General features: G+C 41.7%; 1 protein-coding gene across 2 annotated transcripts; it reads right to left on the reverse strand.

Annotated features, from left to right (window-relative positions):
- Positions 1 to 1284: 1284 nt before the first annotated feature.
- Positions 1285 to 23530, reverse strand: LOC102293480 (BTB/POZ domain-containing protein 10). 2 transcript variants are annotated; one of them, XM_005928389.3, is made up of 8 exons: positions 18401 to 21009; positions 12639 to 12880; positions 12249 to 12552; positions 11869 to 11971; positions 8748 to 8868; positions 5648 to 5845; positions 5205 to 5315; positions 1285 to 3157 (listed from the first exon to the last, which is right to left on the reverse strand). In XM_005928389.3, exons 1-8 carry the CDS (start codon positions 18526 to 18528, stop codon positions 2697 to 2699), a joined length of 1668 nt encoding a protein of 555 aa, XP_005928451.1. In that variant the 5' UTR covers positions 18529 to 21009; the 3' UTR covers positions 1285 to 2696. The 2 variants fall into 2 exon arrangements, with proteins under 2 accessions (XP_005928451.1, XP_005928452.1); XM_005928390.3 differs by lacking the exon at positions 18401 to 21009 and adding an exon at positions 23352 to 23530 and having other exon boundaries at positions 1287 to 3157.
- Between the last annotated feature and the right edge of the window lie 3351 nt (positions 23531 to 26881).

Raw genomic sequence — 26881 nt, forward strand, 5'->3', positions numbered from 1 at the left:
AATCGGTGAAGCCCGCTGGTATTTTTATATGGTGTTGCCATCCAGCTCGGGCAGAATCTGCAACAGAGAAACGCTGCTGCTGCTTCTCCACCGCCACATGCAGCTGAATAGAGCTGAGCGGTTAAAGCACACTTCAGCAGGACAAAAAGCTTGTAGGTTAACCCGAGAGGTTCGTCGTGGTTTGCTTCCCGCGGCCCTGTAAAGTTGCTCAAAGCATGAGCAGACACTCTGGACGCACATTAAATAATCATGGTTACAGTGGAAGCAGCGTATCTATATTTGATCTGTCCAGCCGAGGTTGGGTCGTTTTCCTGCTACTGAGCATTTCTTTCATCCTCTGCCAAAGCTTCACAAAACCTCAGATGCCGCTTTAAAAATTGAAAGTAAAGTTTCTTCTTGAGACTCTGCGTGTTATGAGAAGGCATCTGAATTTTAATATTTCAAAACTCTTCTAAAGCTGAGTCACTGCACGCCGATCACATCTGCAGGCTTCAAACATCACTAATCGCGCAGCCTGGATCAGTGTGCGGCGCCAAGACCTGGACGTGAAGCTGTTATAACAGCAGAAGGCTTCAGCAGGACGTCAAACACAATGTTTGACTTATTAATGAGTGATTAACATGTAAACAGCCAGTGTTGGAAACATCTGAGGTGGAGATTTTAATCACCATAAGCACCTTAGGGTTCGAGAGGACTCATTTTCTGCCATGTATATACTTATAGCCACTTTATTAGGTACACCTTTTCAGCTAATTGTTAATATATACCTAATCTAAGTAAATCTATAATCAGCCAATCACATGGCAGCAACTCGATGCATTCAAGGTGACCTGCTGAAGCTCAAACCAAGCATCAGAATAAAAAGAAATGTGACTTTTAATGTTGTTGCTGCCAGATGGGCTAATTTGAGTATTTCAGAAACAGCTGATCTGCTGGGATTTCCCCAAACAACCATCTTTCAGGTTTAGAGGTTCCAGTGGTCTCAAGTATTGCTGCTGACCATGTCTATCCCTTTATGACAGGGGTGGGCAATTCCAGGCCTCGAGGGCCGGTGTCTTGCAGGTTTTAGAGCTCACCTTAGGTCAACACACCTGAATCACATGATTAGTTAGTTACCAGGCCTCTGGAGAACTTCAGGACATGTTGAGGAGGTAATTTAGCCATTTAAATCAGCTGTGTTGGTTCAAGGACACATATAAAACCTGCAGGGACACCGGCCCTCGAGGCCTGGAGTTGCCCACCTCCAAAATCTGAGGAATGTTTCCAAGACCTCATTAATCTGAGACATGAAGAAAACAGCTTAAATAAGAAAGCGACTGTGATTCTTGAAGGTGTTGTAAATAGCATTTATTTAAAAAAAACAACAACCAAAAAACGTGTTCAGCATCTTTTCTGACATCCTGTGTGCTCGCAGCAGTGATGATGGATCTGTGCAGAGTTTCAGAGCACCTCGGTCAAGACTCAGGAGTGGAGCAGAAAATAAACAAGACTTAAACTAACACCTAACTTATCAGAGGGGTGTACTGCAAAACGAAAATCAGTCTTCAGTTAACAGGTGATGATCATATAATCTGATCCGGAGCAAATTCTATTCAGAGTTTTGGTTTAAAATCTGTTGCAAGTGGCACATTTCTGTTTGCAGAGCATACCATCAAGTCCCGCCGTAAAGCTACAGCTCTGCAAACTGTGCATGACACAGTTAGTTTCATAGCTCTGATATCCAGCTGTCCAAATAAACAGCAGCACATCGAGCATGCTGAGTTCTAATTTATTAATCCACAGCAGTGTTGCCTTCTGCTGTTTTATTTATATTACTTATACACACACACTATTTATCCCCTCTTTATAATATCTCAGAGTGAGATATATGGCACTCGATCAGATTTGTGAGGAAGAAGAGTAAAAAGCCACATCAAACACCTGGTTTTATGGAAGCGTGCAGAAAATCTGTGTTGACAGAGAAAACTTATAACCACCATTATTACCGTCATCTCTGGGATACTGGGGGTTTTAATTACTGTCGAATCAGCTAACTCAAAGTCTGGCAATGCTGAACCCGCTCTGTAGTGCACCCCTCTGAAGTAAACACATGTATGTTGTGTGAAACGTTGTGACACAAGAAAAAGAGTCCATCTTCACATCAAATTATTGCCCCCCCCCCACAGAAATATGCAGAGGCACTGAAATCCACTTTCCCAGTGAGGTACAGTATTCTACAACACACACACAGCACTCAGCATTCACACATGTAAAACAGATCTTTCCTCACGTGTACACAAAGGTCCACTAAACTCTCCTTTGGTTGACAAATCAAAGAGTAAACAGAGCTGGGAGGGGAGGTTTGCTGATGTGCTTCTAGTTCTCATTCATTCGGACGTCGTGTGGACTGAAAGCAGCTGCAGCAGAGGTGCAACACAAGGCAAACTGGTGTTTTGCCACTCAGGAGGAAGAGGTGGTGGTGGAGGAAACACTGGAAAAGTCTGTGCTCACACTGAAAGCAACACGCCGCTTAAACTCTACAACTTTGTGCGCTTGCTGGCTGCTAAAGGCCAATCACACGTGTGTGTGCTTCATTAGGTGGTAACATGTGTGCAGCTGTGATGAGAATGCAAGAAGCCTTGTTGGTGAAGGTGAAAGCATTTGTTGCTGGAGGTGTGAACACAGAGGTGGAGGGGGGGAGTGTGTAGCAAACCGTCTCATGCAGAGGGTGACGGCATGTCGGGGTCCGGCTCGTAGCGGTAAGTGGCCTGAGTCTGGCTGCCGCTGCTGTGCTGCTGCTGCTGCTGGTTGCTGTGTGCGGCCGGGCCTGAGCCGTCCTGAGCCTGCTGGTTCAGGCCCTCGTAGGCCTGTGCTGGCTGGGGGGCTGCACTGCTCTCAGACGCCGGCCCCAGCACCACCTGCTGGGGGAGAGTGTCCAGCTCGTCCACCTGCGGCCCGGGAGGGTGCATGACCACCAGCTGGTCCTGCGGAATGTCTGCGGCCGCCGCTGCCAGGTTGGTGGTTGACTTGGACTTGACGCACTGAAAGTCCACATGCCGACTCTTGCCTTCCTCCTTCTCCCAGGACATCCTGATGAAGGGGCGCTGCACGTAGTTGTAGATGACTTCCGGACGGCCTCCAGGTCGTCGCTTCACCTTCTCTTTGTAGGTCGGGTATCCTGGGAAGGAAGGAACAATATGTAGTCGGGACAAAACAAGCTCGAGTGAAGCTGGGTTGCAAAATAGCTTGCAGACAGATACGCACTAACAGCATCTATTGGTTGGAGGATGAGGAGAAACAACTACTCACTACAGGTGCGAGTGCACACAAGTTAATGACATACTGTTATTGGTATAAAACCATCATGGGTAGCCTCCTCCAGCAGTCTGAGCTTAGAGCAGTGTAACTAAGCGAGGATTCAGAGTCACCCGATCCAACCCCAACTATGTTTTATCAAAAAGTTACGTTTTAAGCCAAATCTTAAAAGTAGAGGCTGTCTGCCTCCCGAATCCAAACTAAGCAGCTGAACTATAACTAATGACTCTGTGAGATTCACCATTTGACTCAAACACTGTTTGAGTCAATGTAATATGATGGGAAAATAAACCAACAAGACTCGGCTGATGGCATCAAACTAACCTATATTTTACAAAAAAAATTCAACTTGGATATTGTTAATTACTGATAATTGAAAAAATGTGGGATGTGTGGCCCTGATTCTTTTCGAGCTCCAGCTTTGAGACATGCCAGAAGAAAGTGTTACTTGGCTTCACGCATAGAGGCGAGTGTTACTGAGAGTTTTAGCATGAAGCTAGAGCTTGTATTTAACATTTTCCTAAAAGTCATGTAATGAAAGCCACATTTACAGGCATTTTACTGTTGTTGTGGAAATTCTTGCCTCAGATTCGGCCTTTTAGATTTTAACAACCTGTTAAACAACATAATTTACTGTGTGTAGTGTGGGTAAAAACGTCCCTCTGCAGGCCCGCAGGAACGCTCCCGTTTGTTCCTGTGAAACTGTTTCCATGACCTACAACTGTTTTTCCTTCCAGGTTTGCTGTTGTGTTTTTTAGCTTGGTAAATGGAGTGATTCTTACATAGCGGAGTACTAGCTAACATTTATACTCCAAAGGATGCATCGGAGAGCAACTTCCTCCTGAACTACAGGAGGTAGAGCAGGCATAACAAGCCATCATGACAAGTACTGTAATGTGAGCTGAAGTACTCTGCAGACTTTTATGCTGCTTATGACGATTAGATAGCGGTCCATCATAAAGCATCATCAAGAAGGTGACTGATGTGTCCTAAATGAATTCATTCCATCCTCTCCTCATACAGACATGACCTCACCAAGTCACTTGTATTAGGAGACAGTAGACACCAATGTGGTCTAAACATAGAGAAGAACTAGGACAAGAGCTCACCAATTTTATTTTATTTTGAAACTCAAGGGAAACGGGTATAGGGTGAAAAATACTGGGCCCATCATAGGCCCCTGAGGAACTCCACTGCTAACTTGTTTGTTTATAGAACCTGTCATGTGATGATAAAAAGTTGTGATCAAGGTGGAAAAACCGAGGTCACTTATTAGCAATGATTCTGGCACTGAACTAAAAGATGAGCCGGGAATCCTGTAAGTGCATTTGGGGAACAAGGGTCACAGCACCGTGTGGGGCTATGTTGTTCTTGTGCCTTGGGTTCCAGCGATCTGTCACAAAGCAGACTGAACATCCAACGTGCCAAACCTAGTTTGTGACTTTATGTCTCAGACATACTGGTACAGTTTTACTATTGAAACGTTGAATATCCTGAGATATCTACACCTCAGAGCTGATTCTCATTCCCGTTGCTTCAAACTCGGCCACGACCGCTCCAGTGCAAGCCGGAGGTCACCAACCGATGAAGCCAACAGAACCGCATCATTGATTGAGTTAAATTACCTAAATGACTCTAAGCTGCTGCACTTGATGATACATCTGTGATGGTTTTAGTCCTGGTTGCCACTGGGAGCTAAAGGCTGAGCAGAGCTGTGCCTGTGCCAGCCTGGCTATGAAAAAAAGCAGTCTGTAGGAAGCTGATAAGGACTCTTTGTGACATCATCTTTGAAAGCAATTACTTTTACAAAATATTTTACATCGGCTTTAGACATTCAAGGACCAGACTGCATTTGAAGACAAACACTATTCTGAAAGCCACCAGTAACAAAAAAAACCTTTGTGGTGTACCTTCAATTCCCAGTCGGATCTTTTTCAGTCCTCTGTCCTTCAGCACCGACTTGGCCACGTCTCTGTTCTCGATGTACTTGAAGAAGCGGTAAAGTTTGGTGCTGTAGATGACTGCGACAAGAGATGACAAGAGATACATTCAAAATCAAACCAATGTGAAGTCAGCGCATTAAAATATGAAGAAAAACCGACAACTCTCCGAATGCACGACTTTCCTGCCCTATCTGAGACATTTAAAAGGTAAACAAGAAAAAGCCACACAAACAGAAAGTAAGCGGGAGCTGCAGGAAGTGTTCGTGCCACTGTGGCCTGTTTTCACACACCGAGGCACCTTAGCCTGGTTTCTGTAAAGTGGAGCACGGCCTCCATCAGATTACTGTCACCCAGTTATGAGGCTAACAAACCAGATCAGTGGAGCAGCAGGGTTCACTATGAAATCTTACTCTGCGAGTACTCCTCTCCCATCTGCGGTGGGTACTCTTCGTCCCAGTCCACCACATCGTCGTCAGTCAGCACCACCACGTGACACTCCCTCTCTCCGCTCTGGGCGCTGGCCACCATCAGCGGCAGCACCATCTCCTCCAGGTAACACTCAAACTGACGCCGGGCTCCGTCGTTGGACAGCTCGTGCATGAGGGCGCCTGAGGACGAACAGACCAGACGTCATTGTGGACAGAAAGCAGAAGCCAGAAACGATACTGAGCTGTGATTCTTGCTCTAATCAAAGCAAGTAGAAGACTTTAATTACTCCACATGAACGACTATCTGTATCAAACTTGTTATTGTATTGGATTAATAATAGAAACAGTCAAGACACTCAGGTAATCCTGAATAGAAGCATATGGAGGAGCCTTTTAACTGTGGGTTGTTTTTTTAATCAAATTTGACTAACAGTTCTGAAAATGCAGTTTGTGTCCACAGAAGTTATTTCTAAAGAAGACTAGAAGGTGGTGGTGGTGGTGGAGGCACCACATGATTCAACTTTTAGCAGGAATAATTGGAAATCGGGCTGGACCATATCATACCGTTCATGGTAATACCGGTATAATGTTCGGCAACGATACGAAAATGAAATATCGCGATAGAAAATGTGCAAAACGCGCATGCGCAGTGCCTTTGCTTTCATACGCACATGGCGGCAACGCAGAATGAGAAGAGCGAAAGCGGATCGTTGAATGAAACGGATGAACCAGAACTGGTTTGTAAAAATGCTGCAACTTCAGTGGTGTGGAACTGGTTTAGCTTTCGTCCGTCAGATACACAACAAAGCAATATTTTTGGTAGCGCATGCTAGCGGGCCGTCGTTTTTACCGTGTTTTTTAGAAAATACGGCACACTTAAAATCAATCCTTTGATTTTCTGAAAATCGACAGTGCCCCTTATAATCCCGTGTGCCTTATGTACTCCTCGCGGAGTGATACGTACTGTGCTTCAACATAATATTACCTTATTGTGTGTGTATAACCTCTTTTTAAGTTTTGTGGATATTATACATGGTTATGCTGAGGATATGTCGGCCAGTTTCCACTGGAAATGCGTTTTGGTTAAACTGCCAGCAAGGAATTTGCATTTGCACTTTTATATTTTTTTACAACTTTAATGCACATAAAAAAAACAGCTGCTTGTTTATGTGAAAATATACTGATTTTTTTTTTTGCACTAATAAAGTTGTGGAGTTGTAAAGTATTTTGTCTAGTGTCAATTATATCGTCAGTTATATCGTTATCGCAAATTTTCAAATGTATATCGTGATAAATATTTTTGGTCATATCGCCCTGCTCTAATTTGATTTAATCGTTCATTGAATGTCTTTATCAGTCTCTCAGAGTGTTGTGGAGGAATTGTGGCTCACTCTTCGTTACAATGCTGCTTCGGTTCATTGAGGTTTGCGGGCATTTGTTTATGCACGGCTTTCTTAAGGTTCCACCGCAAGCTTTAGCTCTCAGACAGATGCCCTCACATTTGACTATAAAATACGCCTCAGCGTGGCTGCAAAACAGGCCCAAAGCATAGACCTCCAACGCTGTGCTGCGAGTTGATACGAGATGTTTGTGCTGATATGCCGTGTTTGATTTTCACCACATGTGGCACGGTGCATTAATGCTGAACATCTCAACTTTGGTGTCGTCGCTTCGAAGGGGATTGTTCCAGTAGAGGTTTGCTCAGATGCAACTTTATCTAAACTGTGCAGCCCTTTTCTTTTCAGAGGGGAGAGGCTTTCTCCTAACAACCTTTCCTTGTTCAGTCTTTTTTATTATACTGTCATGAACTTTAACATTTAACATTTAACAAGCTAACTGAGGCTTGTAGAGCCTGAGCTCTTGGGATTTTTGCAGTTTCTCTAAGCATTGTGCCATCTGACCTTGGGATGAATTTCCTGTGGCATCCACTCCTGGGAAGAACTGCAACTGTCCTGAATGTTTTCCACTTGAGGAGAATATTTTGGACTTTGGTGGACTTTAAAATCATTAGAAATGGCCTTATAACCTTTCCCAGACTGACATCATGGCAGCAACAGTTGCTGTTCTAAGATCTTTGATGATGATTTTAAACTTCTAACTTTTCAAAAGTGCTCACACTCGGGTGTCCCCTTTCACTCACCATGTGTTCATGCACCACTCTGCATTTAATCATTAGTTATTATTAATCTCTGACTCCTCCCCCTCACACCAGCCAATCATCTTGTCATGTGTTGTTGCTCACCTGTGGTTGTATTTACTTAATGTTTATTAAGATTTAAGGTTTATTAATTAATATTTGTAAGCTGTACTGTGACACAAAAGATAAATATCAGCCAGTGACATCGGTGAATGTAATCTTATTTGCCAGTATCACTGAACAGGGTATTCTGCTACTGAGCTGATATATCAGTACATCCCTGGTGTTTCTACCTGGAACAGCAATCAATTGAAATCACAGACATGCTGACTGAAAAAAAGAACTCTAAAAAGTAGAATAAAAAAAAAAATCCCATCCTGTTGTGGATTAATTAACTTTACCAGCTTTGGCTTGTTATGTGCCTGCATAACAAGCACTGAATCTCACAGCTAATCATGACCTACTTTAGAGCTCAGCATAGAGCAGCAGCAAGCAGCAGGCTGCGCGCTGAAGCCACTCCTCCCACACACTCAGACACACAAACAAGAGGCACAGCCATGCACAACGACAACAACAACAAACGTCCATCACACGCAGCATTGTCACAAACCAGTACAATGTAGCTGTGCAATAAATTTAAGCAAACAATGTTATTTCAGCTCTTTCTTTTTCTCAATAAATCAATCGCATAATCTGCTCCACATTCAACTGATGGCTTCAGTAAAGGACAGTGAACAATATCCAGCCTGTTAGTGTGAAATTATTGCTTTCCTATCCCTGAAGTAACTGCCTGTACCCATGCAACATGCAGAGACGTGTACTTTTTCCCATTAAAAAACAAAAGAAGTAAAAAACCAACACACTCACCAAACTGTGCACTGACAGAAGGAGGAACTACATCAGTGTGCATGCAGTAAATCAACAGCTAGCCATTTAGATACTCACTGAGGTCTCTGCACTTGATGGTGCTGTAGTTGAAGGAGATACAGAGGTAGTCACATGCCTCCCTCAGCTCGGGAATGGAAACGCCGTCAGGGCAGCGGATTATCCCCGACTTGTAGTAATCCTGCCATTTTCAGCGGCGCGATCGCACACATAAACGGACGGAGCGGTGGATGTTCATGCACGCACATGAGCAAGGGAGAAAAAACAAGGCGCCATTATTAATGCTGCTGCTGCTGAGAGAGAGCGAAAGAGAGGATGAGGAGAGGGGGGAGGGATGGAGAGCGAGCGAGCGAGTGGAGATGAAAGTAAAAAGCAACGTCACAGAGGAGAGAGAGGCTTAGAGGAGAAAGGGTGAAGGGTGATGAAAGTAAAAGCTTCCGACGTCAGCCTCCCTCCCTGCCCCACTTTCCATCCTCTGTCTGTCCCTGTGCACCCTCACGGTGGCTGTTACCCAGGAGACTTTCTACTGATGGGGAGAAAAAGAAAGAGTGGAGACACTCGGGGCACACAGGACAGAAAGTTCTGGCACATCTCATTTCCTGCTCTGCCTCATGTCTCCTTGTGTAATTCCCACAGACATGCAGGCTTTTGCCAAAATCCATTATACCACGACCACAATCGAGCAGCTTTTCGCCCGTTGTTACTAATGCTCTCCCAAAGAGAAGAGGCAAACACATAACATTTTACACCTGCCACAAACACTTTTGGAAGCAGACAACTTGGACGGCTTTCAGAATATTTCCTCTCCTCAGGCTGCTGTTGTGCTAATGATTATTTTGCTATGAACAGATGAAATCAGCATTAATGAACGAGCATGTTCACTACGGTCTGTGCACTGGGTGCTCTTTCAGCTGTCAGTAAATAGTCCAGGAAAAAGAAGCAGCAGTATGCTGTAACACATACCAAACATTTCAAACCACAACTGTATTCGTATCTGTGCATAACAGTCTTTACGTTATCTCACATTATTTTCACCAGCAGTTCCTCTTTCCGTTGTACTGTCAGATAAAAACATGCAACGTGACACCTGCAGTTTTTTCCCCTCTGTAAAAAGCTCCACTAACATAAAAGTTTCCTTCACGGCCTTACGAGACACTTTTACACGATCCAGCAAACCAGACAGTCCTGCAGCCTCTGGGTCAGATTCACCTTTTAAAGCTGGCCAAGTTTCTTTCAGAAGGGATCTTTGTTTTCAGCTTGTTCGCACAGTATTAGCATTATAAGCCAGCTTCTCCCATCAAAGCATGCCCCGAGGGGCCGTGGGTTCTCGACGTGTTGAGTGCTTTTGCAATAGTTTATACTGACAGTTTGTTTTTTTCATGTTGGGGGTTAGTTGTCAATTGGTGCATACAAAAAAATCCCTACCTCCCGCTCCTTCTTTATCAGTTTTGCTTTTAATTACGGCCGCCGACGTGTCACGCTGTAATAATTCTCCCCTTCAGTTTTCTTTTAGCAGAAAAGAATTTAAGGGTATAAAATCTGACTTGATAAATACCTAAAAACTGATATGTGTTATTTTTCTACACTTAGCCACTGCAAAACTTTCATGACAAAAGCAGATAAATGAGGGACAGTGACACCGGTAAATGTCACCTTATTTACTAGTTGCTTAGCAGCTGATACGCGACAAGACACTTGGCTGATGTATTTTTGCATCCTCACTGGAAGTACTCTGCTGCACCTGGCACAATTTAAATTCTGCAGTATTTAATTAAAGTGATTCTTTCTTTCTTCGGGCAAAACAAATGACAAAAGAGTAATAATCTATGTTAGAGGAAAGAGCAGGAAGCATTTAGTTCCTCTCTCTACATTTAACTGCAATGCCTCAACTTTAATTTGTATTAGACGTCTTTAGGCGGCACAAATTGACATTTTAGTGATACTAAAACTCACCTAGTACAACTGCACATGGGACTTTCACATGAATCTACCTCTGAGTGTGAGCATGTTAAACTGTTATCCCTGTTACCTGATGATGGGCTACAGAATGAAGAAGCAGACAGCTAGTGTGCGGACTAAAGTGCATGGTGTGGTATTGTGCTGGTAGTTTATAGGTGCAGTGTGTGAAAAATACGTGGAACAAGCAGTAATATGGTAATATTCTTGTTCATGTATGTGGTGACTATAAAAATAATATACAAAGAAATTCTTTGTAGTGAAGCGGAGTGTTAAAACAGATGAAAATGTCCACTGTGGCGATTTTTAATGCTACTTCTTCTTCTTCTTCTACTCTACTCTCTACTGTTCAAGTCAATTTTAAGCCAACCAGCATTCTACCTGTGGATAAAGTCCCTGCTGTCAGGCCACCCGCTTCTAGCATTTTGGAGGACTGAATGTCTCCGTCACACAATCCCTCTCTAAAAGGGACACAAATGTAGGACCATAAATCATTCGCAAGAGTTGCTGAATTGCAGCAAAAGCCCCCAAAATCTTAGCAAGACTATACCAGGATAGGTGGATATGACTGAACTGCACTGCAATGTACGGGTGCTTCTATTTAGCCCACATCATATGAACAGATGGAAGAAGAGCTTCAATTTTAAATAAACTCACATCAGCTTGTTATCCTCTGCAACCCACTAGAATATGCCAGCATGTGGCATACAGGTCTGACTGTAACTATAGGATCCCACCAGAAACAGACACTTTACTGAGACTGCAAATATTCTCAGCAGATATACGACCCCAACTTTCCTCAATGAGCCGTGCTTCTTAGAATAAAAAGAGCTGATGTTGTGTCTTTAGGATACAACATCAGCTTGTTTGAGGTACTTTGCTGCTTCTGTAATTGCAATCCCTGTTTGGGTAACTACATATTTATTTTAGAACCTATGATAACCATAATAAATGAGAGTTTAGATCATGCAAATAATCCAACGTTTTCAGAGAGGTTCTGGGCCCCAAACACAGGATGGAAAAAGAGAGAGAAAGGTTACAAAAAAGAATGAATATGCCGAAATAATCACACAGAGAATACAAGAGAAGACACTCATTGGGTCTGTGGTTAATAGAGGGGAAATGGAAAAGTCTGAGACAAAGTCAGGGAAAGAAATGACAGTGAAGCGAACACTAATGAGAGGATTACACAGAAAGTGACCGACACACAGACATCCTTTCTCACCAGGATGGCTCTGAAGACAGTGGAGCTGATACCATCTGCCACCTCAAACTCTCCTTTTTCATTGGGCCGAGTGAAATTGTTGTCCCGCCCAGAACCGAACATCCTGAAAATACACGGCAGGTTTTTTTTAATGACTGCAAACAACGGCTGAACAGATAAATGACCATCTATCTGTACTGCCATGCTTTGTGTTCATTAAAATGCATAAGCTGCTGATGATATACCTGGCCTGTGTTATCTCTATGCAGTTATAATCTAACAGAGAACTTCTTTTTTTGCCCGTCGTCTGATTTTCAGAGTGACTACCTCAACACTTATTTTTGTTGGTAAAATAATAAAACTTAAAAGTTAATGTGCTCTGATGTGGTCTGGACAATTACCTGCCCAGCATGGTGTTAGGCTGAGCTGTGAAAATAGCAGGATCCACCACAAATCGTGTGTTGTCCACAATGAGTGTTACTCTTTCTCCCAGTCTCAGCCCACTGCGATGTCCTTCTTTACTGCTCAGGTCATAGATGTAGATCATATCAGAGGATCCTTGGCTCAAAGTTTTGGAGTGGTGGTCAACTCCAGGAGAAGCCAGGGAACGAGGTATGTGTCCTACGTGGGAATGGGGAAGAGAAACCCTGGGTGGACGTGGGCTGGAGGACCTGGATGATGAGCCTCCTTCGCCACGTTCACGGTCTACGGATGGAGAAATGTGGACGATTAATGCAGAGAATATTTGGCCTGCTTTTACCATCTACAACAAGCACCTTTATCCTCCTCACCGTGCTGCCGAGTGGGAGAGGTAACATTCCTGATGCAAGGCGTCAACTGGCTCTCTCCCCGCTCATGGGAGGAGTCGCGTGAACGATCGCTGGAGCGCCGCCGCTGCTGTTCCCGGTAATGTTCTGCTCCTCCTCCTCTTTCTCTCGCACCGCCACTGGCACCGCCCCCGTACAGACTCATGGTCCTGACCTCCGGCCGCTGCTGGTGGTTGCAGTCCAACGCTGACACACCACACTGCTCACTTGTGAAGAGATGGGAGGAAATCACAATGACGCACATCTCGTAAAGTTCGATTATTAAAAATAAATAGTAATAGGATGCAGTAGAATAAAACTAGAGAAGATTAACAGAGATTTTTTTAAGAACACTTGATGCCTCCTACAGTTATACATGTCAGGTCAACTAGCTACAGCTGTGTAAGGTACATAAAACCCTGCAGTGCTGTTAATATGAAATGGATGCAGAACATGTCGAGTTATGCGCTAATAGTGTAATGCAGTAACATGTAAATGACCGAGAAAGTGCATCAACACAAAGACTGACTCGTACACTAATTAACCAGGTGAGATTAGACCTCGAGTCCTGACTCTAATATAAGCCAGTTTCAGATTAAGACCTACGACCTTCTCCAGGTGAAGCCAATAAATGCCCACATACTTTTAGACTAATTAAGGCTATTATTGTTTGGCTCCGTATCTTTATCTCTATCACTTCTGTGGCTTTTATATACATAAAAACAGCATAATCCTGCATTTCTTTACTGTCTTATGGAAATCCATGATTGCAAAGATTAAACAGGTTTTTTTAATTTAATGAAAGCAACTGCCAAATACTGGTTCTCATAAATTAAGAGTGGAATCAATACAAGTCAGAAATTGCATTACTTTGTTTGTCCGCTGCAATGATGACCTTCATCTGCCCTTCTCATTTATTCCTTAATATTTAGAGCAACTAGCATAATTTCATTACAGCAAAACGGAAAATATAAGAAGATTTGGTATTAATTATTAGGTCGCAAAACTTTAAAGTATACCAATCTCTAAAATGTTTATCCCATATATATACATATATTAAGCGTTTCGTTAACTGTGTCCGTAGCTCTAGAAAAACACCTCACATCTGACAGCTTCTCATCGTCTTATACTTCATGGAGCTGAACAGTGAGTAGATAATCGAGCAACTCCATAAAGGTTTTTATATTTAAAGCATCACTTTAGAAACTCATTCAAAGCAGCCATTCAAGTTTGATGTGCTCAAAGCTTCGAGTCCAAGTGGGACGGCACTAATGATCGCACAGAAACCCAAAGTACTGATGCGTGACTTCATGGAGCGGCAAGGCACATTACTCTGCATCCTCTCTAGACTCATTCACACTGTCGTGCAGAAATCGCTCGAGGAGCAAAAGAGTAGTTTTTTACATGCCGAGCCGCGGGACGAGAAAAGTCTGCAGTCAACTCGCGTGAACCCCAACAGGCCCTAAGTGCTGCAGAAACACAACTGCACCAAACTGTGAGCACCACCGACCTCAGCCTTCAGCTACAGGCACACACTACATCAGCATCAATTAGAGGGTGTATCCATGTGAAACAATCTGAGTGAGACGAACTCACTTGGCTACAGGACAACAAAGAGAAATCGTCTCGATTGTTTATTTGCTCCACAAGCTGGTTTTTCACAGGTTTTTGACAGATAGGTAACGACCGATCCACCTTGCTTCGGAGTGAGCGATGCTTCCTTGAGTGTTTTTTCCAGAGACAGACAAGCAGCCCTGAGAGAGCTCTTACAATATCTGCCCTCCATTTCAGAAAGGAGTTAAACACACAAGCTCCTGCGTGCATTAATGCACTCGAGAAATGCAGAAGCAGGCACGCACACTCAAGCGAAAAGCAACTCGCTTCCATTATTGGCTTCAGGCTTTCATTGTTTTAAGACTGAAAGAGAAATACTTGCAAAAACGGATCTTCAGTCATGTTAAACTACATGACAAATACCAAATGTAAAGCATTATCTATACTTTTACATATATAGGTGCTCATATTAAACACTGACAAAGTTTCAAAAAAGTACAAAACAATCCCCAGGAGCCCAAAGCTCAGGTTCAGATTGTTCTAAACACTGTTTCAGACATTTTATCTGCTCGTGAATCTTTGTGATGTCACAGAGCAGGGATTTCTCACTCTATCATTATTTTGAACTGTTAATCATGCAAAGCTATTATATGAGCTGGACACTAGCTTAACATGTCCCCTTCAACCAGATCTTAGAAATGTGAACATCAATTTTCTCCACATTCTTCCCCAAAAAATACTAAAATTCAGATGCCGTCAGTACATTCTGTTAATTTTAACCCAGGATCAACAAATATGGATTCGTTTGAACTGTGAATCATACAAAGCTGCCTTAGGAGAGTCCCAAAATAAAAAGATGGAGCTAAAATGAGCTTACACAGAATACAGGTGCAGTACACTGAAGTCATATAATGTAGTTACAAGCAGACGAATAGGATGAATAGGGAACATAAAATCTGCTTGGATAGCTGTGTGATAATTATATCACTGCATTTACTATCAACACAGGTCTGTACCAAACGGTTAATGACAGTATTGATTAATCTGACTCAATTATTTATTTGTTTGAAAGAAAACTTGAAAAGGACTATAAAATACATGAATGTCTTTAGCCTAATAACAGTCCAGAACCTAAAGGTTGACAAATCACTGAAGTGTACAAAAATGTAACCAAACAGTTGCTAACACAGTACTGCACTACCAAAGGTTCTGATAATTAAATCATTATTTAGTTATTACTGATTGATAACTCTGTTAGATGTGTTGATGAATGCACCCATTATAGATCCACTGCGACAGTACAGCTGGCTCTTTGATCAATAGCACTGAGCTTATAAGGCAGAAACAAATCCAGGTCTCAGTAATGAAGAGAGCTGGGTCTCCCGAGAGGAGTCGCTATGAAATATGATGATGACCGTCTACTGGAGGTGATATCATCAGAGAGACATAAAATGGAAGAAACAGGCTGACTTCTTCCATAAAAAAGACAAGGTCCTGTAAAAGTGGCTTCAACTCTGACAATGACAACACATATAAGTTGTTACATTAACATACACTAAAAAGCGTCTGGTCTGGATTTCTAACATGTCTTCTGTTCAGTCTTTTCAATTTGAACTTGAACATGATCATCGAGGAGGACAACATTTAGGGCATCACTCAAACTGTACATCAAAATAAAGATGATAACAGAGAAGAGGTGAGAGTGTCTACTTATAGTAACTAGCATCCACTGCCACAATGTGGGATACTTTTATTTAGGATGTGAATGTATTTGAACATTCAAATAATCATTATTCTTAAATGAAACTGTTTGTGGGGACATTTTTTCACCCTTGATGTGACATAACACACTACAACCATGAAAAAGTGGCAGTAAAGCACAAAAAAAAGGAAAAAGAAATCAAATTTTGGAATAAATGTGTACAGTATTTTTGCTATTAAAACCCATCCAAACTTTACATTACAATAGTTTTGATTTGTGGTCACAGGCAGCAGTACTTCAATATCTGTGCTTTATTTGGTTTTAGTCTTTGCGTAAAACAAAACAAACAACAGCATTTGTGGCGTGAGCTCTTTTAGTCGAGTGAATGCATCACATACACCAGGAGAGAAATCCATCTTTTGGAAGTTTTCTCCACAGGAAAGCTGTGAATAGTAACGTCTCTTGCCTCGTTTCCTTTCCACCTGAAATTACAACCTTTAAAAAGTGCACTGTGGCATTTCTGGATGCTTTGTATACCCCAGACTGTTAGATATAGCAACTCTATAACTATAACTCGGGAGTGCCACCAGGGATTTGTCATCAACCCAGAGTGGAGGACTGCACACTCCAAGTACTGTCGCCCTTTGGATGGTTTTATATACATCTAGGATAATTCAAATAATGACAGCACTTTGTGTTTTTAACAAGACACTAAGTGAGGAAAATCACTGGGGTTTATTCTAGAACCAAGGGTTAAGTAAGCTGTTCAATAACACAGCAGAACTGAACTTTATTTCCCTGCACCATGCCCACTAAACAGGTTTTGCATGTTTTGGCAGAGCCTCAAAGGCTGGTAATTAGAAAAGGCTCCCTGGATGCCGGCTGAGATCTCAGCGTGCCGGACAGCCGGCTTGCTGCTGCTGGTCAGACGGGTTGACCGGCTGGCTGACAGACTGATTGAGTGGTTAATTGGTTAACTGTCTGGCTGGGTCAGCGGGAGGGTAGACCATAATGTCAGAAGACAAGCAAACTGATAAATTAAAAAAAAAAAAAGAATTCTCCGCAAAAGCAATGCAGCAATGACTTGCCTCTATGGCGATTCAAGGTCATTTATTCATTTTACCAGACGGCAACCCATCAGTCTTGTGAAGCAAAAAGCTCAACTGTTTGCGCACAAATTTCTACAAATTTAGCGTGTCTAAAATAAAAATAAAAATTTAAAGCCACGCACATGGAGATAGTTAACTTCTCAAGCAGGATAACCTCTCAGACATCAAAATGGAAACAAAAATTAATAATAATTTCCGTATTAATACAGAGCTGCAGACTCCGCCAGTGTCCTTGAAGGGAAGGGTCACCATAGTAGCTGAGCAAAAGGAGAAACGGGTGCAGACACACACAAAAACACCAATGTCTGCTTCAGGTTCAGTGTCTTCAGGTGAACTGTACGACAGGCGCACACACAAAGCGGGCACTGACCATTGCTGAAATGTGAAAAACACCATTATTCATACAGAGAGCAGCAGCCCGGCCCGTCATCCAACACAGCATACCTCGACTCATGACACGCTCATTAATAATGAAGTCTCCTTTTCAAAAACACCACAGTTAAGAGTTCTGGCAAGATGTGGCTGATTATGTAATATATGTATTTACACCAGTGCCTGACACAGCATGAATCTCCAATGGGATTCTAATGCTTGGCCGAAATGGGAAATTAAGAATAAAAGCGGGTCTTGCAGCCAAACAGGCTGCCAGCCAGCAGCCACACCAGCAGAGTGGAGGGAACAAAGGAACTGAGAAGGCAATACTTCACTCAGGGCAGGCAGATCCTCTCATCTTTCACATGGCAATGCAAGTCTACAGAAGCCACGATTTCACACAGACGGGGCTAACATTTCACTTGTCTAATTTCCTGCTACTGGACACCCCTCCCTCCCCCCTCCTATACCACCATTTCTACTTTCTTATTCATCTCAAGAGGTACATTGGTTCTGTGTGTGCAGTTTTAATGCAAGTCAGCAACCCATCTAAGACACAGTAAGACAGGCAACGATGCATGGCGTCCTGGCAGTCTATTAAAAGCATGAGGTGAGAGCCCCAAGTGGTGAGGGTCCAATCTATTATTTAGGGGCAGCTGACACTACTGATGGGCGAAGGCAGGGAAGCTGCCCTGTACAAAATAAATCCAACAAAAGGACAATTAATTAAAAAGGCATAAAAATGGGAATTACCATTCATAACAAGGATATAAATGCCACCCCTTGCCCAGGATGAGTGGATGTGAGACTACCATAAATATCATTATATCATCTCACACACTCCACAGAGTCCCATCAAGGATAAACCTCCTGTCACTGCTCTTCCTTTTTGGACCACTATTATAATTCTTTTCATGACAGGGAGGCATACCGAGAGCAGAGCACTAACACATGTAACACAATGACAGAGCTGAAAAGCCTCGGTGCTTTGAAAGCCGACGTGCACCTACCGCTCGGTATCAGAGGGCCAAGTGAAGACAAAGCAGCAGGGAACGAGCTGCGGGATGACAGCGGCACAAAAGCCTTGCGCTCCTCCGAACAAAGCGGGCTTGCCGGCAGCTTCAGCATCCTCGCTCATTACTTTCCAACTTCATCAGCATCGTTTCACACGCACACACTCAGGCCAGACTTAACTCGCTGGTTTAAAAAAGAAAAACACAAATAAAAATCCACCAAAAGCGTTTAACGTGTCTGGATGACGAGGGGGGGGAAGACTCGCTCGGGCTAGTCATTCAGAGTCACCGGAGGGACCTTAAACTGTGAATGGCCGCGTGCTTCGCTGAATCAGAGCGGTGCTGCCTTCACGTGATCCTCGTAAGTTGCCACTTCTCAGGGCTCCGTGTATTTTTTTTATTTTTTTTTGGTTTGCTTTTAAGTCGTTCTTTCTTTGCGCACAACAATTATAACGATTTATTTGTTTGACATTATATCGTAAAGAAAATTTACCCTGGCTTATCCAGAAGGTTACTGAACTTTAAAAATTATTTTCAAAACTGTGATATTATCTAATAAAACGGAAATCCTCCAGTTTCCCATTCCTCATAAATATATTTGAAAAACCGCAAATGAGATTAATTCTTCAAATTTCATAGGCTCTGGATCCTAGTTTGATGAAGATGAAATGCAGAGATAACACAGCCTCTTTTATACTTAACCCTTCGCATGAAATAAAAATGCATTAATACGCTTTTTTTCTTTTTCTTTTTTTTTTGTGCCTTCAACAACTTCCAGTTTGAAGTGACTGAAGAACAAACAGGATGAATTCCTGGATAACAATATCATTAGCAGAATCTCCCTCACTGTGCTGAATGCTGAACTACTGAAACAGCAGAAACCCTGGACTTGCATCTGAAAGCAATATATTTTATCTCCTTGCTTTGTTTCTTAATTTGGTAAGTTTAGTCCCCAGGCGTTTTATAACTGGATATTCTTGTATTTTGCTTATTTATTGTTGTCTTTTTATCTCTTATTCCTCCATTTCTTTTTGCCTAATATATTTCCTGTGGGGGAAAACTTGTTTATTGTGCCTTGTAAATGGGTTAAAAATCTCTTTAGATAGGACCACTAAGACATGGAGCTACTTTTGTAATTATTACTACATTTTACACATACATTTTTTTAATCTTGCATTTCATGGGCACTGACTGTTCAACACAGCCTACTTCTATCTTCAGCTAGATGTCTAAGGCATTACACCTACTTAAGTGCTGCATACTACAAATGCTAAATTCTTTATACCCAATTCGTAACTCTTGAACTTTCAGCAACCTGGCAACAAATCTTTTTTTTGAGTCTTGCATAGCCTTTTTAAATATTCTTAACACGGTGGTCAGATAATATTTGAGTTGAAGAAAACATACACTCACTGGCCATTTCATTTGGTACACCTGTTTAGCTGCTCGTTAACACAAACATCTAATCATCCAATCACGTGTAGACATGGTAAAAAACAGTTAAACTTGAAACCAAGAATGAGAATGGTAAGAAAGGTGATTAAGACTTTGTTGGTGTTGATTTAGAGGTTATCAGTGCCAGACGGGCTGGTCTGAGTATTTCAAAAGCTGTTGATCTACTGGGATTTTTTCACCCAACCAGCTCCAGGTTTAACGGAGAATGGACTGAAAAAGAGAAACTTTCCAGTGAAGGCAACGGTAATTCAAATAATCACTCATTACAGCCCAGGTATGCTAAAAAGCATCTCTGAATGCACTACACATCAAACCTTAAAGCAGATGGGATAGAGTGGTAGAGGATCACAATGTGTGCCACTCCTGTCAGCTAAGACAGCAAACTGAGGCTTAATTTTTGCTGCAGGATTTGGGCAGCATAGTCAAAATTTGACATAAACAAAATTGAAGCATGGATCCAATCTGCCTTGTATCAGTGGATCAGGCCTCTGCTGGGATATTTTCTTGGCACACTTTGGGGACCATAGTCCCGTGTATTGTTAAAATACCGCAGCTTACCTGAGTACTGTTGCTGACCATGTTCATGAAATTCATCAAAGGGGTTTCTTAAACATGACAGTGAGTTCACTGTACACAAATGGCCTCCATGGTCAGTGAAGCACAACTGACAAATCTGCAACAACTGTAAATATGACATGTCTGTAAAGAGTCACCCAGGTCATGGTAATCTAAGTCTTTAAAAAACATAAAGAAGTCCATTCGCTTTTCTTTCCCAGCTTCCTTGAGTGTATGATATGACAGCATTTATCAAAGTCTGAGGAATGTTTCCAGTACTTTGTTGAATCTGTAGCATGAAGAATTAAGGTGGAGAAGACTAAATGTCAACAACATGTACCTTGTACATGGACTTGCCAGCTGCACTACTTAAAATTATTTGCTCATGTTTGTGAACACAACTTGCCACGTTTGTTCTGTGAGTCAGCAGATATTTTGTGCAGAAAGTTCAACACGTCACCATCGCAACCAAGAAAGCCGAGTTTTAAAGCAGTGTTTCTCAAACACTGTGCAGCGGCACATAGATGTGCAGTGAGAAATGATCAGGCCTGCCGTGGAAGGTTATCTGGTTCCACCTGATTACTCTATAACAGCGGTCTCCAACCCTTTTTGCGCCACGGACCGGTTTATGTCCGACAATATTTTCATGGACCGGCCTTTAAGGTGTCGTGGATAAATACAACAAAATAAAACCAGTACCGGTACCCCCCAAAAAAGATTTACTCATAACACACGGGGAAAGACCCAGGGAAAGCGAGTTAACGATAAAAACTATTAAAAAAAATGATAAAAACCGATAAAACCCGGAAACCATTAATTTCACACCCGAGCCTCAACTCTCGCGGACTGGGGTTGGGGACCGCTGCTCTAAGCCATCAGCGTGAGTAAGGGGCAGAACAATTACATTCTCTTCCACTAGAGGGCAGTACAACTACCTGCTCTAAATAAATCAGAATCAGAATACTTTATTAATCCCTACGGAAATTATGTGGGTTACAGTTGCTCCGAGACAGTAACAGACTAAACTATTTAAATAATACAATATGTTACAGAGTTTACAAATTTAAGAAATAGTACTAAGATATAAAAATCGCTCAATTATAAATATCAAGAATATTGACAAAGAATTACAAAGCTGAGAATATTACAGGGGTGGAATATTTATGATTGACATTTGACTCTAGCCTGTGAACACGTGTGCTTGTATTTGTCTTACTTTTAACTTTTATACTTTTTCAATTATTAAACTTTATTCAACAATAATTTATTATGTATTTCAGTGGGAGAATCTTCAAATCTTCATTCAACTTACACATCTTTCAACTTTAACTACTTCCACATACTCACCTACGGACACCATTCAAACAAAGACAAGACCCGGGTCTCTAAGAGTTACCGCTGCATTGACATGAGTAGCAAAGGGGGACAAAACCTTGTTGTCTCTCAGCAGCTTTCAAGCTGGAAAAGTGCAAGATCACAGAAACATCAACACTAATTACATAATAGTGATGCTGTGAGACGACGCAGTGTGTAATAGCAATAGATAAATATTTACAAAGAAAAAGTAGTCAATCTGACATGTGTCCTGGAGAAAATTCGGACCCAGCTGAAGGCCCTCGCATGAGTAGTGGTCAGGAGAAATCTTTTTGAAACCTAGTCCTGGACACTTACCGACAAACCCCAAACCAAGTTGTCTGTAATGTCAATTAATAAAATTAATTACATTTTATTTTAAAAAAATCACCGGTCTTAGCTGAACTGTGTTCTCTGATATGAGCAACAAAATAATTAATTCCTGCATCCTCCAAATGTGGGCGTAAATACTAAATTCAGTCTACATGCACACAAATCGGTACATATGAGACTGAACGGATGATGATGCATGTTTGTGTTTGACACCGTGTTAAATTTTTATATCGACCGTTTCATCAGTATACCTCGGTATACTCTCACGGTCTTAGCACTGACAAGGACACTAGCAAAAATCAAAACTCGAGAAAAAAAAACAGTCAGGAAAGATATGAAGGGAGCAAAGGTCTGTGGCTATTCCCTTTAACAGGGGTTGTCTTGTTGTTGCCTCTCCTGTTTGACCTGTTGTCACTTTCATCTGCACAAAAAGCAGGTTAAATAGTTTCACAATGATTTATGTGATCCATGAGCTGACTTTGTGTTATGCTGTGATGATCCAGTGTTCCCTTAATTTTTTTGGAGCAGTGTATATAGCTAATCCATAAAGGTTTTAGCCTGCAACAAGATTCTTCTTACTACTTATTCTATCTCACCCCTATCCTTAGCATCCTATTCTGCTGTCACGGCAACAAGACACAGTTCATTAACCTCCAAGATAAGCTTCAAAGCGCACTTATAATAACTCTCACCATCATGCACTGATAAGACCATTCCATTGGACAACAGCAAAAATCAATATAGACAGCCTTCCTTGCATTAACAACAGCACTACCGCCTCCTCATCTACGGGAAAATTAGCTGTTTTTGCAAAGGTCAACTCCCAGCTCAGTAATAAATTTATGGATCCAGAAGTAGTGGAGCCATCAAACTATTTCACAAATATTCACTCACTCAAGCTGGGATTAACCATTACATCACCTGTCTGTCCATATGGATTGCAATGTACCCTGCTTTCATATCGCATAATGGTGAATTATCACATTAGCTTCTTATTTTACAGCAACTACAAACAACCGCCCACTACAGAGTTTTGACACTTAACAGAACTACACTAAACACAAAGTGCAGCTCCAGCTCAGCAAAGAGTTGAGTTAATATCAAATTAAGTTGGTTAACTTTAGTTGAGCTGCGTAATCTGATAAAATTATAAGAAACCAGGTTAGCCTATTAAGTTAGCGCTTACAGCATCTCCTGACTGCTAGGAGCTAACTGCTACCAGAAAAAGGAGTTTATAAAAGCTCCCTGTTACCTTTTTGCGTTACATTCCGATTTGTAGTCGTGACAGTTGCTTAAACAGCCCGCTGCACCTTTAACCGAAGATTGGAGAGGCAGAAAAAGACGAGCGTTTTTGTAAGAAAACCCCCTGTAGACAAACTACTGTTAGCTTGAGGACTCTTTGTTTTGGTTTGGGTGAGCGGAGTTCGCGTGGAATATCGCGAGAAAACAGTTCAGCGTGCTGACACAGGCGCGCACTGCACATAATAAGAATTACAACAATGACATGACATTTAAATATTTTATTCCGTTTATTCCACTTCATTAGTGTCATACTTCTTACTAAAGTCATTTAAACTTTATTTTTTATATTTTTGAAGTGCATTGCAGCCTACTTATTTATTTTGGCTTTGGGGTCAAAAGTAAAGTAAACAGCGCGCAAACCTGCAATGCAATCATATAAATTAATTTATACATGTAAAAATATATGAAATTAAAAACACGACACATTTGGTCCAAAGTTTTATCTCCTTCAAGATGTAGAAGTCGTTTTTATGAGTGGCCTACACACCACCTGTCATATAAAAGTGCACGCACAACAGGGAAGCTTTGCCTAATCCAAAAAAAATTCATAAATATCAGTTTAATAAATAAAATCAGTCTAAATAAATAGAGTAAAAATGCACACTGACAGTAAAGGCAGGCTAACACTTATAAAAGAAACAAGAATCTACAAAGTAGCCTCAAGTTTTGCACCGTGAAGGTTCTGGAAATGTTGCTGCGGTCATATAATAATAACAATTTAAAAAAAAAAAATCTAAACTCATTCTGACTTGAGGAGCTCGTCCAAAACGTTCAAAGCGTGCTGGATCTCATCAGAAGTCAGATCGCTCAGCTCGTCCATCTCCTCCAGACGCAGCGGCCACCTTCTCCTCCTCCGGCCCGTCGTCTCCCGACTGCTGTTCCGGGCTCCTGCCGTGTGGATACCCCGGAGTCTCATCTGCAGCCACTCCCGGCGCTCCTGCACCTGCTTGTGCTCTCCGAGGTTGTGCATGAACTGGACCTCACTCACTGTCCTTTTACTGTGCACAGATATGTGATATTGCTAGGATCTAATAGTGATGAACTTGTTATGGTGAAAAAAAATCATCTTAAATGATCTGTGAGGATTACCTTAGTGGTCGTCCTTGACAGTGAACGGAGAAGTGTAAAAGGCAGAGTGAAATAAGTAGAATCTTATAGTCAGTTTTTCCCATTTTGATTACCTGTTAAAAACAAAAAATACAAAAAGAATAAAACTTCAATATTTTTTTTAAAACTGCCTGAAATGAAAAGAATATATGACCTTTAGTCTTAAAAGTGTCAATTAATTTTTAAATTTAATCTATCTTGAAACCACTGCATCCTCTATCTCAACATATATTAATTGTATTAATGTATTAATGTATAAAAATGCAAATATATTACAATAAAGCTTACACAACTAATAACTTCAATTAGATTCAAGCCTTAGTGGGCCTCCGTTTTAGCCCAAGTATAGCCCAAGATGAACTTACCTGTGTTGTAAAGTGAGTCAGCCTGCTTTGGTGGTCCGCTCCTATCAGTTATGATTAGACCAGGACTCCCCAAGTTCCTTTTTATATCCTCGGGCTCCTGCCATTGATGAGCTGCCTTCATTATTGCTGTTGATGTCACACCTCTAGCTCGTGGAGGGGGCAGAAGAGGAATGACAACACCGCCTCTGAACTCCAGGCTTTCACTTTTGTCATACGAGAGCAAATAAATGCTTTTGACCCCAAATACCCACACACACTTATTTTACACGCACAAACTTTTGTCAGAATGAATGCATTGTTGGTATATTGCAAATCCATTAACTACTTTTATGCACAGGGATTTTGCGCCTGGAGACATTTTATCTATGTGACTGTGACAGTGCAGTTTTTCTAACTGGCACAGAATCGTGTTATGAAGTTACTTATTGTAATAAGATGATGATAGTGGGACTACACAGAGGGTCTTGTTTCAGGGTCCAAAACTACACATTCCCAAGCTTCAGTTCAAACTTCTCTCCACATTCTCAATTTAGCATGCTTCTCTTTTGTTTTTTCTTTATTTCTGTGAGCCATCCAGATCTATTAGTTCACATCTGAAGTGACCTTTTTTGTCTGACTCCCGTGCGCCTCACAACAATAGCAGCAACATTTGGATGGGTTTATGACCCTCACTGACTTATAGGGAGTCGCCCTGGTTACGCCGACTTCTTACCCAAGAATTAACATTATCTTAATGAGTTTGTCTCCCAAAAAAAGAGCTTTTGCACCAAGTTGACGTCAGAGGAAACGTCTTGAATCAAAGAGTAAGTAGTAGTTCAGGAGGTGCATGGCTGGGTGATGCCACTGCCGTCACCGTCTTCACCATGACTGGCAAGCATACATGGAGAGTTACACATTTTTCTTTTTTATTAAGTTAAAAAACATTTAAATAGTGACGATTTTTATTAAAAAACAAAACAAAACATCATTTTCATTTTCATACAGATTTCTTGGTGATCGCGTACAATAACACCATCAGTGAACCATAAATCTGCTGCTTCGATCCTCTAAAAGATTTTCCCTTATTCAGCATTTTGATTACGTGTTACGGAGTGCTCTGTAACACCCTGTAGGTGATCAGTGTTAAGAACTGGTGACTGACCATTTATATACCATCCAAACTATAAAAATGTTGCATTACAGGAGAAAGGCAATAGTTCAGAAAATCTGTGTATTGATTTGCAGGGTCCTGTTCCCTCTAAGGGGACATGTGCATCCGAACCATGCCAGCAAAATGCCCCCCCCCCAACAGCATAACAAATCCTAACCATTCTTTAAAAAACAAACAAACAAACAAACGAAAAAAAACAACAACTAAAAAGTGGTTCTGCAATGGCAAATCTCAGGAGCTTGATTTCCCAGTATCAAAGGAGTTGCTTGTATCCTATGAGCTTCATACTCATTAAATTTCTCTGTCAGCCAAAACTGATGTATTTCCCATTGATCTAAATGCAGATGTTACTTTAGTTACAGTGCTTAAAAGATGAGCCTGTTACCTTTCGTTGTCTTAATCAAGATCAAGTGTCACAGAAAAAGATGGGATGTCAGCTGTGCCTCGAGGTGACTGCCATAGTAGGTTGGTGCAATATTAATAACACTGAATGAATACGGAATTTTTGCACTGTTGTTGAACTATTGTATCATCCAGCATACCAACATGAATAAACATTCATTTTATTTATTTATTTCCTATTAAAGGAAAAGGACGCCCTGCGACAGACTGGCGACCTGTCCAGGGTGTACCCTGCCTCTTGCACCCCGCGACCCTGAAAAGGATAAGCGGAAGCGAATGGATGGATGGATGGAAAAGGACACCTCGTCCCTCACAGAGTTCACGGTCTCAGTATCATCCAGACACTCAGGGTTTACATGAAGAAATATGAAGAAACACACGATAGAGCTGTTTTCACAAACTGAACAGAAGTGTGGCAAGAAAAAGACAAACACCTCAAAGATGCAAGTTTTTATT

The sequence above is a fragment of the Haplochromis burtoni genome, unplaced genomic scaffold (assembly GCF_018398535.1).
Source record: "Haplochromis burtoni strain Fernald_Lab_line unplaced genomic scaffold, NCSU_Asbu1 Contig_112, whole genome shotgun sequence".
In the NCBI taxonomy this organism is placed as follows: domain Eukaryota; kingdom Metazoa; phylum Chordata; class Actinopteri; order Cichliformes; family Cichlidae; genus Haplochromis; species Haplochromis burtoni.